The following is a 16,604-nucleotide window of genomic DNA, read 5'->3' as shown; positions in this document are numbered from 1 at the left end:
CGGAAACGGTTTCATGGTGTCGAGCGAAAAACCAGAAGAGGAGCCAGGCACGTCCAAACACTCAGACATGTCAATAGGCTCGACACAGCCGAGGCACTCGTCGCGAAGCAGAGTCCGTGCGGGTATGCGAACGGGTTGTCCACTAGCATAATTGTTGTACCAGCGGCTACGTCAAGAACGGCGAATTGAGGTGGTAGAGGTTTGCGGTGAAGAAAAACAGATGAAGGCGTAAAAGGTACCGAGGCGTCGGGCGTAGATGGACACAACAAAGCGACTGGTGTTGAAGTGCTTGGCGGCAGATCAGTATCGGCGGCGACAATAATTTTTAAGGGGACGGAAGAGGCGGCCGGCAGAGTGGTATTAACGACAGACAGAACCACTTCGGCACGGGCGCAGTTTATGACGGCACTGTGGCGTGAGAGAAAGACCCATCCCAGGATGACATCATGGGAGCAGGAAGGCAGAACAAGGAACTCAATCGTGTAAAGTGCGTCCTGAATAACTATCCTAGCGGTGCATGCGGCTGAAGGTTCGATGGGCTCCGTGGTGGCAGTACGAAGTACAAGGCAAGAAAGTGATGTGGTGACCTTCCTAATCTTATGGCAAAGAGTCTCACGTATGACGGAAACTGCAGCGCCTGTGTCGACGAGTGCGAATGCAACGGCTCCTTCAACCTGTATTTCTATAATGTTTTGCGGCGATAGCGGGGGTCTTGGGCATTTCGACAAGCGTACAGTTCTTGCCTCCGAAGCTGCAGCATTTAGCTTCCCTCGTTGGAAGGCGGGCGACGACGCATCGGCGATATCGAACGGCGACACGGTGATGGTGAACGACGGCTGCTGAAGTTCTGACGACCGGTCCAGAAGTTCGGCGACGGGTTCGAATCAGCATTCTGGTGGGCTGCAGGTACATGTGGCTCAACGACGACGTCCGGACGCGGCAGGCGACGGCGACAAAAGCGCGCCACATGTCCCTCGATACCGCAGGAGAAGCATATCGGCCGATTGTCCCGCGTGCGCCATGGATCTTGCGGCCGGAAGTACTAAGGGGGCATTTGATGGACAGGGAGAAATGCTGGGCGCGGTGGCGTCGTCGTGTAAGGGAGTGTCGTTGGTCTAAGACGCGACACGACTTCAGCGTACGTCAACGGTGCAGAAATCTGAGCGTGATGGTGGACTGGTGGCAGGGCCTCTGCAACCTGCTCGCCGATGGCCTGCTGCACGGCCGAGGACAAAGGTTGGACAGGCTCCTGGGTGAGAGGGAGCAGCGAGAGCTGGCAGGCCACCTCTTCACGAATGAAGGCTTTGATCTGAGGCAGCAGAGACCCGTCATCAGCCTGTCCGTGAGCAGTCACCAAACTGGAAAGGGAGGCCACTTGAGGAACAGTGTGGCGGGCGAGCGCTCGTTGCCGGCGTAATTCATCGAAGCTTTGGCAATATGTGACTGACGGCTGCAACGGTGGTAGGATTCTTGGCCATGAGCATTTGGAAAGCGTCGTCGTCAATGCCCTTGATGATTTCTTTAATGTTATCTTCCTCACTCACGCTGTTGCAGAGATCGATGACGTCCTCGATGTAACTAGTAAAAGTATCGCCCGGCTGTTGCGCTCGTTGGCGAAGGCGCTGTTCGGCGCGAAGCTTTCGCATGGCAGGACGGCCAAATACTTCCACGAATGCAGTCTTAAAGTCATTCCATGTCGCAATAGTTGCTTCATGGTTGCGGAACCATGAGGTGGGCGACATCCGCAAGATAAAAAATAACGTTGGTGAGCTCTGTCCGATCGTCCCATTTGTTGTGGTTGCTCACCCGTTCGTACGACGAAAGCCAGCCGTCGACGTCAGTATCAGCGGTGCCACTGAATCGTTGACGAACGGCACCGCAGGTGACTGGCCCAGTTGACGAAGTGGGTCGCTCACTGGCATGGTCGTGGGGGTAGCGGCGGGCAGAGTGCGGCTCCGGAGTTCCAGGGAGAGTTGTTAGGTTACCCCGCACTTCCACCAAATGATATGGGGTTTATAGGCGTTGAGTCCCAGTCACGTTAGGTCCAGCGCAAAGAGCACCCGAGCAGTTCCAGCCAAACGCCAGCGCGAGGAAACCAGCGACACTGATCGCTTTGTCTTTGTCTTCCTCACTTCAGGAGCCATGCGACCACAGCGACGCTTGTGATTACACCTGTATTTTATATAAGTTTTAGTAATAATAATATTTGTTACTGAGTGGTGTTGCTATACTAATCAAAAGTATTGTATTTCACGTCGTCATTGGCGGTTTTTACAATACTTAAAGTAGATTTTTTTTACTGCACCATGCTGTACGAGCTGTTTTGTTTTTTTTTGAAAAACTGCCTAATACAGTGCTCACCTGCTTTGGTCCTACTGAGACTAGCAGTATTGCGAATAAACAATTAAACAGATAGAATCAGCGACAACATTCGAGAAATGTTCTATACAGAAAGGCGCGTCTCGCGCTGAACGATACCTTTTATCATTTGGTAGTCGCTCAAAGACGGTCATCGGAAAACATGAACAAGTACGCTTGGCAGTATAATCCCGCGACCAGGAATCGAGCTGCAAATAAACGAAAACTATGAATTGGCAAATCTTGCATTATTGCAGATCAACTGGGGCGATAATTGAGTCGATACGACAGACAGAGACGACAGAAGGCCTATCGCTCACTCTGATGAGGCCTTGCGCCAGGTGTCAAGTGACGCAGAAGAGAGCATATATCTGAAAGCAATCGATCAGGAGTAAACGGTCCCTGTCATCGTCAGCCAAATGTTTTCATTGCAAGCCACAGGCATTTCCCAGCAATCTTCAACTATACCTGCCTAGCGTGAGCTAATTCCGTCCTATGAGGAAGTCAGCTGACGCAAGGTAGAGGTAACGATGCAAGGCAGGGCGTGACTCTTGTTTTGAGATCCCATTTCATTACAAGTGACTTGTGAGTACCTGCAAGTAAAGTGTGTCCCACGTTTTACAGCAAAGTTGTCTATGGCTAGGGTTCTATGCATTTTTCGTGTCCGTCAACAGATCTGAGTGTGCAAAAACTTAGCTCCCCAATTTCGTACAAAATCTCTTCAATCTATGCAAAAGATTATACGTCTCGATCACCTGAATGTGCATTTTCAGTAGATTAGTTATCAATGGCCATTATTTTCAAACTCAGTAGACTCTCAGGTAGATACTAAGGGTTTCTCAAAAATTTGCCGCTGTGCGACCCGCGTCGGCCATGTGTACGCTCGCACCACCCTCCCTTTGTCGTCATTCCAAGCGATTGCGTGCCTAGTTTCCTTCCGCTCTCCCGGCATGGCGGTCCCGTCGCGCGGGTCTAGTATCCTCCGGCTTCCCGAGGTAGTCTTCCACGCGAATACATGCCGCCGATCAAGACCGCCGATCAAAATAAAAGTGTGTGCGCGTGCTTTCTTCGTGATGACTGCCTTCACCGCTCAAGAGAAATAAAATTTGCTCATAGCTTTGATATAAATTCTGTGTCACCTCTATGTCGTGTGCCAAACTGCTTCGCTGGTAATCCACCTTCACAGCAGATGAATGGCACGTAATTTTTCCCTTTAACTATGTCTCCATCCTCCGAACGCAGCACGGAATGGGCCATGAAGCAGGCGACAGTGTCCACACTCGCTCCCGGGCACATCCGCTCATGATCCAGGGGCTAAGGACCAACCACATGGATCAGTTCAGCCACGTGCTCTTCTTCGACATTGAGGCACTCATCGGTAGGTATCTTGCGTGGCTCGCTCGCACGGCACAGCTGCCACGCATTACGAAAAAGTATGCCTGGTAGGCGCGCTTCGGCCAGACCTGTTCCTTGCACCCTTAAACCCCATACATCATCCGCATCAGCAAAAAAGTATCGTAGAAAAAGGTTATGCACGAAGTCTATCGAGTGCAATGAACTGCATTCTTGTAGTGCTAAGAACTCTAAAAGAAGAATTCTTGTTTACCGCTGCACTATTTTCGCTCAGATTTTGTCACAAGATCCCACTTTTTGGTCAAAAACCATTTGCCCAAGCATAGGTCTTTTTTTTTCTTGCCCTGTTGTGAAAGAAAACGACTATCACATGCACACTTCACCCCCGCTGAAGTGAGGGGATTCTATGAGCACAGTCAGCCGGATAGAAACAAACACAAGCAAGCACGAAGTAGACGAGTGGCATGTGTCATCAGCGGCATTGCTCAAAATGCGCGATGACAAGCATTGTTATCACCCACTTCGTGCCTCCTTGTGTTTGTTTCTAGTCTGCTAACTTTGCTCCTACAACCACGTACAAACTAGTACTTAATGTTAACATAGAGTAATATTGCTGCCTGGAACAATAAAATTCCGGATAAACCTGGCGAACAGCGGCAGCAGCACTTTCATTCTCACAGAAAAATTCGAACAGAAAAAAGCAGCGCCAGGCACAAAAAAAAATTGGAGGACGCTTAAGCTTCGCCTTTAAGAGTAGAACGCGATAGCGTTATCGGGACCCGTTCGCATCGCATCGTTCGCATACGGCAAGTAGGCTTCATTCACTGCAACACTGAACGTGGGAAAGCCAGCTTACAAAGACCAAGCTTACACCGATGCTCTTAAAGTCAGCTTCACTTTTAAACTGAAATGCATTGCTGGAAAGGCGTTTTTCCAGGGGCAATATAAGTGGTCTTATATTAAAATGTTAAAGCCCTAGCACCTTTTTATTGTTTTATTAATTGTTTGCTATTGTCCCGACGCGCGCATGTCTGGTAGAAAGGCTGGAAAAGGGGTTGTGTTTGAGTTTCCTCGTAGCAGAATTAGGTTTTCCCGTACATTCAAAATATAGTCCCACGCCGATTAGTAAACAATCCGACGGCGAATCCGACGCCGAATGGTAAAGTCGTACTTTACCGTTTTTCTGACGGATTTCATTGTGGGAAATTCAATTTTTGTTCACCGAAACCTTGCACCACGTGGAGGGCCTGCGCGGTCGATGTGGTTGGCCGATTTTCTCCACCACCCGCGATCACACGCCGGTTGCCGACACCGGATTTTCTGCGACACGGGGCCCTAAACGCTATCGCGTTAATATTCTTTTATTATTACAATCAGAGCATGGATCACGGTATCTGTAGAACAATGCCATCTAAAGCATATCTTTGGACAGTGCGCCTCATCTCATAGGTCGACGAATGGGAACATAAAAACGAGCACGCGTGCCGCTGAGATACTTTTTCGACACGGCGAGAGCCGCACGTGAATCCGTACGTCGCTACTATGGCCTTCAGTCTATCTCATGCGTCTGATCCCACGCTCGATCGCCTATAATGCTTACGAGCACGAACATATTGGCGGCGACCTTCCCGTGATCGCTTGTCACCTGCTACTCCACCGGCCGCACTGCTTAGGCCACTTCATCGGGAATCGGTTACCAAATTTACTCACCAGTGGACACGGCGGCAAGATTGTTGATGGCCGCCATGTTTGCGGCATTGCGCTCGTGGTTCATGCTGATAACACCGTGCGTCGTCCGAAATTTCTGTTATTGCCGTCATTCATTGGCACGCGGGTTAGTGGTGGTGCCGTAGGAATCGTGCAGGTCCAAAAAATCAGGAATTTGAAAAATCGATCGGTAACTGTACTTGACATTCTTGCTTCAAAATGTACATTTTGAGGCAAGTGTCAACAAAATTTTGCCTTGCTATAACCGATACCGCATTGTCTATCAGATCTCGCATTGTCTATTTTGTTATAGCAGGAGTTAGAATACTCCATAGAACTAAAGCTTTACCAATAAAATTTATAGTAACTTCGTTATATCCGTGTTCGTTATATGAAGTCTCTACTGTAGATATTTAGACGGCAACAGGTAACAAAATCTCAGACGGAAGCCATGGCCTAGCACCCACGTGTTCCTAACATGTTCCTTTTTTTTTTCTTTTTGCCTACACTGGTTGGCAGCGTTTACTTAACTTTGTCTTTTTTTACATAGTTCATATTTTTGTGGTTGTTCCTGGGATTTGAGAATTCCGTTTTGTTTATACTGGTTTTCCTCATCAGAAAGGCAGTTCCACAAGAGTCAAGAAAAAATCTGCTAAAACGTCCAGCAGCGCTTCTGCACATTGTATATCAAACTCTAAACTTCTACTGGACCTAGCTGAAAAGTGTGCTAAAATGTAACCGCTGCTATGCCCTGGCAAGAAAATCTGAAAAACTCACAAGATCCACTGAAAAATCCGCTATACTATCAGCATTGCTTATACGCGCCATGCCAATAACATTTCAAAACATTCCTACGCTTACAAGAAATTACTAAATGTCAACACTGCTTCTGTGTATTTCATAAAAACTTTAAAGTTCCCACAGTCTTGCGGAAAGCCTTCTAAAATTCCAACACTGCTTCTGCGCATTCCTGCATCAAATATTTTAAAATGCTGGACCTAGACGAGACGCTGTCAGCATGTAAACACTGTTCCTGTAATTCAAATTTGCAAAAAAAAAATACTTGATATATCAGAAAATTAATTAAATTATCAACACTGCTATAAGACCTTGTCAATCAGATCCTGAAAAACTTGCTATGCCCAATGAAAAATTCGTCCTAATGTCAGCAACGCTTCTGTGTCCTGTCAATTAAATCCCAAAACATTCTATAACCAGTGAAATACTCGCAAGAATCCCAATCTGCCTTGTGTGCAGCCATGAATCAGCTCCCCAAGAGTGTTCTTTGTGCTTGCGTGCCATATTTGTTTCATTAGTAAACTTGAAGCGCGAAGGAAAAACAGGGCCGACAGGACGGACGCGGACAAGCACTAGTCTGTCTCTCCTGTGGTCCCTGTTCTTCATTTGAATTTCAAGTCTATTAGCGATGGTATGCCAGTTTTTCCCCACTGTCAAGTCTTGCATTTTTGCTTGTTGTCTGTTCATTTACGATGCACTGCTCTTGTTCTTTCTTGTCTTCGTCACTCACTGTACATGTTGTGCTTGCGTCGTGTCAAGGCTTCCTGAACTCTCTGAAGGAAAACAACGCAGAGATGCTTCCACTGCTCGAACGGCTTTGCGCGCCTCTAGAGACATGTCCGAACTGCTGGCGGAATTCAAAGGTACGGGTTCTGCATGTGCCTGCATTTGCACTTTGCTATTTGTTTGAGTATACGTTTGAGTATTTGTTTGAGCTTTCGAAACAGTTTTTCGAAGCGACCAAAACATCACATACTGGGGGCACAAGAGTGCACAAATATGCATTTTCTCATAAACTTGCCTCTATAAGTAATATTTGTAATATAAGAAGTAGTTTCTTCTCTAGAAAGCATCCCAGATCAAAGGAAACTGCACTGCGAAACGCGCAGAGTGATACTTTTCATGAACCCGCTATCTGTGTAGCTTCCGCAGCGTTATCTGCTATGTATGAAACGAAGTATACTAACTTCTTGCATGTGCTACCAGTTGGAGCACACATTTCTAATAGAATCATATTTATTTTAACCTGTTGTTGCCTTTACTTCATAGCTGAGTTATATGTTTAATATCTGAAGCAATAATTATCTTAGTAAAAGTGATTTGAAGGTGACGCCAGAGAATGACCTTAAGGAAATGAAGGCTACAACCAATGTTAAGGAAAGCAAATGTGAACTGCACGGACGAAATTATCGTGCCAGAAACATATACATACCTGAAAGCGAATTTGTAAAATAATTTATGATATTGTGAAAAAGGGTGAAAAGCGGGGCTAGGCAATGTAATGGTATATTGAATTATAATGCAGGCAAAGAAGGAAATAAGCACGTATTCATTTTTCTTCTTTGCCGGTGTGTTTCATTGTTTCGCGCTGTACAAAAAAAGGCGCAGCTTCGCCCGAAAAACGAAGCATCAATTCCGATAGCAAATTAGTAGAGAACTATTCGGAGTAGGGATAGTAGTTTTATCGGCTGCATAAACTTGGACACATTTGCTTACTAACTGAATTAATACGCGTGGTGTCAGCGCGCACACGCAAACTCGAATAGATCACACTGAATGACCGCAGACAACGACTGTCAAAACGCTGGCCGCAAGTGCTCGCCGCAGCGGGTGAAGGTTCGTGCGGTCTATCGCTTCAACGGAAACTGAGCGGCGGATGCACAGCGCAACAAAGGTCAGAGCCGTGTGGAGATAAGAGACCGTGCGGGCGACGGCCACAGCCGGGCAAAGTACGAACGGTGTTGTTGGCAGAGTAGAAGCTGCGCCCCCCCCCCCCTCCCTCCCGCGCTGCCTTCCCGCTTTCTTGCTTTCGCGTGGGAGATTGAGTGGCAAGTTCCCCTTACGCCCGATTGCAAGATACACCTTTGGTGCCGGAGCACATCGTCGCCCCGCCTCCCTCCCTCCCATACCTCCACGTCCTTTCGCGCGACGGTCGCGTTTGCTTTCCGCCGTGCGCTCGCTCTCCGTGTTAGCGCGCCTCCCCCGCGCGCTTTCACTCGCGCATACGGCGCGCGGCGACGATTTTATCGCCCTTGGAATTTATACGGAACCTCACGGCGATGGCGACGGCGACGCCGAAAGCAGAAATCTGGTTGAAGTGCCCATATAAATAAAATTACCATTAAAGTGAAATGTTTGTGCCACCATCAACATTGGAAGTTGATTCCTTACCTGTCTTCGAGATTTTTTGTTGTAGTGAACATAGTTGAAACTACGCTTACATGCAGTCACCTTCCAGGACCCAGCACAATTGTTAAATGATCCTAATCGTTTACAAATCATCATCATCAGCCTATATTTTGTGTCCACTGCAGGACGAAGGCCTCTCCCTGCGATCTCCAATTACCCCTGTCTTGCGCTAGCGTTTACAAATGACTGAGTGTAAATGATCAGGCTAACTCGAAAACATCTTTCTCGCCCAACCCAACATCACCAGATTAATTTGCGCATTTGCACGAAGGAGAATTCTATCGAAGCTGCTGCCGCTCTTCATCCCACCAGCGTTCTGATAGCGAGCGTCAGCGGTCATCGAGTGAGATGTGTTCATGTTTGCCTGTGCGGGCGTGACAACTTGCTTGTTAATTTAGTTAGTAATCGAATGTTTACAGCAGTTTATGCAGCTAATAAAGCGACTAACCTTAGTTTGTATAGCTGTATATTAATTTGAAAACGCATTGAATGATTCGCTTGTCGCGCGAAACTGCGACTTTTTTCAGAAGCTGGTCATATCACTTTGGCTTAAATGTGACTGTAAAACATATTTTAAAAAATTATATAAAGTCCTATACCCCACTCTTATGCTTTGTATAGCCACGATCCTCAATCATTCGTTGCAAGTCATCTCTAGCGTTGCTGAACAGGACAGTGCCGTCTGCAAACCATAGGTTGCTGAAATACTCCTCGTTGATCCTCACTCCTAATCCTTCCAAAACTATTAGCCTTGAATACTTCTTCTAAACATGCAGTCAATAGCGTTGGAGAGCTTGTGTCTTCTTGCCTAACCCATTCTTGATATGTACTTTTCGACTTTCCTTGTGGAGAATTAAGGTAGCAGTGGAGTCTGTAGTTATCTGCTATGATATTCACGTATGTTTCCGGTACTCCTTGATCACGCAATGCCTCCATGACTGCTAGTATTTCTACTGAATCAAATGCCTTTTCATAATCTATCAGAGCCATACATAGAGGTTAATTTTACTTCGCAGATTTTATTGCGATAGCAATTATATGGACACTCTAAGCGCATTTCTGCCGTCGTGCTTCTGACTCCGGTGCTTTGACAGCGAGTTACCCCAGTCATCGAGGGAGATATGTTCATGCTTACCTGTGCGCGTGTGACACCATGCTTGTTAATTTAGTTAGTAAACGAATGTCTGCAAGTTTATGCGGCCGATAAAGCTACTATCCTTATTTCGTATAGCTGTCTACCAATTTGCTATCGCAATCGATACTGCGAATTTTTTCTCAATTGCTTGATTGATGACATGACTGTCATCCATCGCAGAATACCCCTTTCTGAAGTCAGCCGGTTCTGTTGGTTCATTGAAGTCAACTGTTATCCTCATTCTATTGGAAACTACCTTGGAGAACATTTTTCTCAGTACCAAAAGCAAGCAAAGTGTCTAATTCTTCACGTCTTTAGTGTCTCCCTTCTCATTCATTTGTATGATGTTGGCATTATTCACTTCAATCTTTAGGCATTGTGAATAAAGGGTCGCTTGCTTTTTAAGTATAATATTCCCTTCATCTTTGACCAAATGGCATGGTATTCCATCTTTGCCTGCCGCTTTTTACCGGGACCCATTTTGCAAAACCTTTCGAACCTCATCGCTAGTTACGCATGGGCATTACGTAGACTGTTCTTCAGTAGTTCCAATCATATTACTGAAATATATGAACATTCACACAAACTATATCGGGCTGTAAAATAGCCGTGATTTGTATCTCCCAAATAGTTCTTTATATATATATATATATATTTATAAGCATATCATAAGAAGCCAACAAACAATAACACCAAGGAAAACATAGGGGAAATCACTTGTTCGTGTTAATTGAATTAAATAAATGATAACTTAATGGAAATGACAATGGATGAACAAACAACTGTCCGCAGGTGGGGTACGAACCCACTGTCTTTGCATTACGCGTGCGATGCTCTCACCATTTGAGCTACCGCGGAGCCGTTTTCCCATCCACTTTCTGGGGTATTTATATTTTTACAACTATAACTAACCCTGGGAGCGTTAGCCAGCGCCACCACTCACAAACCATAGGGCGGATGTGGAACATCCTTTCTGCCGCAGGCGTCACAAGCACGTGATCTTTTTGGCTGATGGCAACTGGTCAATAAACCCACATATGCTACCTGAAGGCATCATTGTTGCCGGATTCGAGACCTCGTTATGTAGTGAAGGAGAAGAAAGGGAACCGAGGGGCCCGATTTTTAATAAGCATATCATAAGAAGCCAACAAACAATAACACCAAGGACAACATAGGGGAAATTACTTGTACTTATTAATTGAATTAAAGAAATGATAAATTAATGGAAATGAAAATGGACGAAAAAACAACTGTCCGCAGGTGGGGAACGAACCCACGTCTTCGCATTACGATAATATATATATATATATATATATATATATATATATATATATATATATATATATATATATATAGTAGCAGCCGAATAAGCACAGAACATAATCAGGAGAGAACAAGGAGGGAGAAAGAAAAAGACGAAGCGAGAGTTGAGGGAAGATGGCGACTGAGCCGGTGTATTTAATCAGTGTTCAAGAGCAACAAGATATTCCCATATATATATATATATATATATATATATATATATATATATATATTTGGGTTGGTAAAGTTTGTCGAACAGCCTCAATACTTACGAACGCCCGCAACACAAAGGCAGTACGAGAATTATGCAGTGCAAGGAACGTGAAAGAATACGTGCAATGCCAACGCACTGTCATGCGAAACGACAGAAAACAACGCACGGAACAAATTAACTTAACCTGACCTCAACTAGCAGATCGCGTTCGTTTTCCGTTTTCACGGGACGTGCATGTACGAACCTGACTCGCACAATTTCAGTTCACGCGCTCGAAGCGAAAATACAACGCGAACGGAGCAACCACGGTGTCCATATTAGCTCCATACATGGGAGTTTTATCAGCTTCGACGAAGAACGCTATTACTGGAGCTTCAATGTTCGACATGAAAGCCATTTTCTTGCGGGCGCAACGAATCACGGCGATTGTAATGAAAAGCAAAGTTGTTTTAGAGACTTCAGTCGAAAATTCGAGAGCGTATCAGTAATTGTTCATAGGCCAGGTTCGAAATGCACGTCGCCACGAAAACAGCCTCGGCGAAGGCTTGTTTCAAAGCAGTACGCCTCTTGAAAATGTCGTCCGGACGGATGTTCAAGAGCGCATAAACCAGTGGATAGGGAGGGCTTCGCTGATACGTGGAGGCAAGTTGGCTCTTCATTATATGCTGAAAGACGAACGCGACTGTTTGCATTTTAGAATCCTGAATAGCTACACGGCGACGACTGCTGATCCGTACACCATACAGGCGCTTCACCACTACACCCCGGAGAAGATGATGGACGCGGCCAGTGTTTCCAGATCACTGTGAATTTTCAATATCATCTATTAAAAGTGAATTTTACAGTAGTTTCTAACCTAGAGTTGCACCTTGTGCTTGGCACACGATGGCCTTGGTTGCTCTCACGCCAGAATAGCCTGTTTATTTGTCTAAACCTTTATGCTGCACTCTGTGTTAAGACAAATCCTATACTATTCTGAAATGTTTGCGAAGCCTTGCTCAGTTTCTGATACATTCACTGTTCCTCTACTGAGCATAACTTCCAGGATTATGAATATATCTGCAAAATACCTTTCTTCGCTGCCGAAAAGGTGTCTGCTTAAACAAGATGTGTTCAGTTGGCAGAAGCAGTGTTTCGTATGAGATCTTGGGCTTTGTACCGTGCAGTGCAAATGCAGTCCGAGCAGCATACGGGATCATTGCCCTTGGAGTCGCAGAGCCTCACCAAGGCCGAGTACCAGAAATACCTCGCCACGTCCGCCACATCACCCGAGACACACAAGAAGTCATCAGGTATGTAGTAATAAGTTTATTTCCTTGCAAGCGCCTCTTGCAAGATTGCAAAGTGCGCGGATGGCTAATGGCTTCATGTGCGCTGCGTTTTTGCCGCTTAATTCACGTTGAAGCGAGAGGCAGCACGAAGGTCAATTCACTCGCTCCTGCGTTCCGCGCTTCCTCACTTCAGCGTTTTGACAGCGAGTTACCGCGGTCATCGAGTGAGATGTGTTGTTGATGTTTGCTCGTGCGCGCGTGACACCGTGCTTGTTAATTTTGTACGTAAGCGAACGTTTACAAGTTTATAAGGCAGATAAAACTACTATCCGTACTTCATATAGCTGTAGACTAATTTGCTATCGCAATCGATGCTACGCCTTTCGGGCAAAACTGCGACTTTTGTGTGTGCGTGTGCGTCCGCGCTTGCGTGTGTGTGGTTCCAGTAGTTCAATTCTACTGAACAAACCAGAAAAAGAAGATCCTGATGTCAAAAAAAAATCGGTTGGCTGTATTAGGGACGCGGCCGCAGTGGTGTGCGTGAAACGTCTTGTGCGTGCTGCAGACGGAGTATAGGGCACTGGGGTACAGAAATGACGTAACCGAATACACAAGTTATATTTATTCACTCATTAAAAAGGTTACATGCCTAACTTAAGCTACAGGTAGTGGGGGTCTCGCGCCTTAATTTTGTAATCGTCCTCGCTCCTTAATCGCAGTGTGTCCGTTTGTTTTCCACAGGGTGTTTGGGCATTAGGGTAAGAAAAGGGTCCTCGATAATGTCGGCGCCCGAGCTTGTCCTGCGCGGCTCAAGCCCACTGCGCTCGTACATAGTCAGGGGCTCCTTCGCCTGCCTCCGTCTCCTAGGCTTGCGCTTCCCATAGAGACGGAAACGTTCCGCTGTGGTCAAAAGGGTTTGAATATCCCTCTGTCTCGCTGCGCGAGCCTATCCACGCCATTTCTGGAACGTACGTGGGTCGAACACAGGAATGGCATAGACCAGAAAGCATTAAATCATTCCAACTAATTGCACATCGGTACGCCTTATAATTACTAAAGGGCACAGGTTTCAGTGTGATGGCCTGAGTGAGCTCTCTCAAGCGCGACCACTCTCACTCGTATCGACAAACGTACTGCCGATCTATGCATCTCTGAACGCCAAGCGAGATGCTAAATATAGCTCCGATTGCGTCATGTGTGGTGCGACATCGGCGCCATCTGTGCACACGACACATAAATGATTAAGTAATGGCTTCTTTTTTCTACACAACGATACTAAAGTAAGGAGCGTAGGTAGCACGGTTGCGAAGGTATAAGCGATAATGCTATAACATGTTTTCGTTACTTGCGGTTCTAGCAAACGACCTCCTCTGATTCCGATCAGTTCTAAAGACGCTTCATGTCAAAATGTCGTTACAACATCAGAAAATTAGCAGTGAAATTTGTGTGCAAAGTACAAGCAACGCATAGAATGCAGTGGCAAACCGAATAGCGCTTTAAAGGCACACAAAACAAATAAAATTCAGTGGTGCTAGCAAATTATGCAGAATAAAATGGGATCCGAAGGGCTCGAGTTTTGTTAGCCACAATCATGCAAAGAAACAATCAAGTCAAATGTAGCATAGGGAAATGTAATTGTTACGTTTATAATTAAAGCGTAAAATAACTTTAATGGAAAATTAAAGTAAACAAAAAGATAACTTGCAGGAGGTGGGAACAGAATCCACATGTTCCGCTGCATATGCGATGCTTCACCAATTCTGGATATCTTGGCACCATCCTCCGGTCCACTTTCTCGGGTGTTTTGTATGTGAACAAGATTATAGCCATGAGAGTGATGATAGCCAGAGTGGCGCTGGCTCCCCCTCCCAGGGCTAGTCTTGTACGCAAATACCCAGGAAAGCGCCCGGAGTGATGGCGCAGTGGTAGCTTAACAGGGTGTGGCTGATTGGGACAGTTAGTGATCCATTGTCGTGAGTGTATACAGCGCGGAAGTTGAACGAGGACGTAGATAAGACAAGGACAAGCGCTGAATGCGAACTTCGCGCTGAGCACTCACGTTAGATTATTTGCGGGGGATGCCCGTTCGGTTCCACTTGCAGCAAGTTAGCTTTTCGTCTATACATTAATTTGCCCCTTTTCTTGTTATCTTACACTGATATCAAACATAACAGTTAACTTCCCTTGTGCTTTCTCTGGCTTCATTGTTTCTTCAGATTGTTGTGACTGATAAAAATTGTCATTATACTTTATCAAAAAAGTCAGAGTCATTCCACTACTGTGAAGATGTAACCCAGCGAAGCTGTGACTATCGTGGATCTGCTATAGTGAATATTGCTATAGTGAATTTATATATTATCATTACTGACTATATTGAGATGATGCCTTCGGCATGTTCGTCAAAGAGCAAGGGCACCAGCGTCTTGTTCTCGGCCGCCGCGATGGCCAAGCAGTGCGTATGCTGCGCCAAGTCCGCCCCATCGTCATAGACTAGCATATGAGCCACAGCGTTCATAGCCGTGGCACAGTGCATGGCATCGTCAGTATCTTGACATAGGGATCCTGGAAGATGTGGTTAAAATATTACACCATCTTCCCGTAGGGGAACCCTGAGTAGTATGCGAAGCAGCCATGGGGTCGACTCAAGGTAGTTTTATCAGCTGTATAAACTTGGACATGCAGCAGCACCAGCAACGCGCAGAACTGTTGTCGACGGCGTCGGCGTTTTGCCCGCGTTCGCACTGAACGCGCGCGGTGTAGGTGACTGTCGCCGGTGCCTCTGGGGCGCCTACCGTCGCGCCTCTAACCTAAGCTGCTTCGCATTATCGCGCGCGGAGGCGCAGGTGTTGCCATTTGTTGCGCAACCCGGAGAGGAGAGGAGCGGAGGAGAGGAGGAATGCCGAGAGGAGAGGAGATGAGACAAGGAGAGGGGGGAGGAGGATGCGCATGCGCAGTAGGGGTGTGGACGCCGCGCGGCGGAGGGAGGGAGGGAGGGAGTGACATAGCTCCGAGCATACGATGCTTCGCATCAAAAAGAGCGTCCGTCCCATAGCGAGTCCAAAGGGCAATTGCTTATAACAGTGCGATCTCTACGTCACGAGACAAAGCGGCACAACGATTGGTGTGACGTGCCACCGCCGAGCATAGCGACACTTGTGAATGAGGCATCGGCGGTGGCGAGGGGTATAACAATGGGTCATCTATCATCCGTTTTGACACCTGTAGGCACAACTGGCGTGAAACCGCCACGCGCATGGAGCCCAAATATATTATACACGCCGGTCGGTCTACAGACGCGATCTCCTGGAACCTAGCCCTTAACAGCTTCGTTATAAAAAGCCAGTCCTAAAGTGAGAAGCGGCTTGGCAAGCCAGAAAATGTGCAAGAACAAATAACGGATGGCGCCACTGTCTTGGAAGTTCCAGCACCAGTGTCCTATGATGTCACCATTGTGGACGGCGCTATTATGCAATTAAACACTGATCACTCGTAGAAGTAATGACCGCCTCGTCAAGTAAATTAGCTCAAGGGTTAGAATTGTGCTATCTGCCACAGGCAATTTTCGAAAATTTTGTTGCAGCTAGAAAAACAACCTATATGTTGTAGCATGCAGCTCTACATTTTAGGACTTGTCACTTTTTGCGGCCAATGTCTCTCTTGTTGACTACAGATAAATATGTGCAAACAGTTCTGTGTCTCTTTAGAAGTTGCATATATCTTCTACCGAATGATTATGATGCACCTGTATTTCCACTTATTCTTTTTCATATGCTACTAATAAGTTCAATGCATCAAACGGCAGGTAACCTCTTCAGCGCGGAATTGTGACTGAATGTTCTCAAGGCTTTCTAATTAATATATTTTCCCCTGAAACATGTCCCAACCTGTGCAGAAAGATTAATTCGTTACGGATATTGACCTATCATAGATAGTGAGTTACACCATGAAAACCCAGGAACTGTACTGGGACTCTCGGTTAGCAAGGGCAAGACAAAAAGAAACGAGTTGTGAGAAAATTTGAATAGATATCAGGAAATAGCAGCACATAATTGCGTAA

At 46.2% G+C, this 16,604-nt stretch overlaps 1 protein-coding gene across 1 annotated transcript in view; it reads left to right on the top strand.

Moving 5' to 3' along the window:
- Nucleotides 1-16,604, top strand: part of LOC119456845 (WD repeat-containing protein 7-like) — a 124,994-nt gene that overhangs the window by 46,669 nt on the left and 61,721 nt on the right. The window contains exons 15-16 of the mRNA XM_049669101.1: nucleotides 3,601-3,736; nucleotides 12,443-12,568. Coding sequence (XP_049525058.1) covers nucleotides 3,601-3,736; nucleotides 12,443-12,568 — 262 coding nt within the window. The remainder of the gene's footprint in view (nucleotides 1-3,600; nucleotides 3,737-12,442; nucleotides 12,569-16,604) is intronic.

Source organism: Dermacentor silvarum, chromosome 6 (genome assembly GCF_013339745.2).
Source record: "Dermacentor silvarum isolate Dsil-2018 chromosome 6, BIME_Dsil_1.4, whole genome shotgun sequence".
Classification (NCBI taxonomy): Eukaryota; Metazoa; Arthropoda; class Arachnida; order Ixodida; family Ixodidae; genus Dermacentor; species Dermacentor silvarum.
This window is presented reverse-complemented; position numbering and strand designations above follow the sequence as displayed.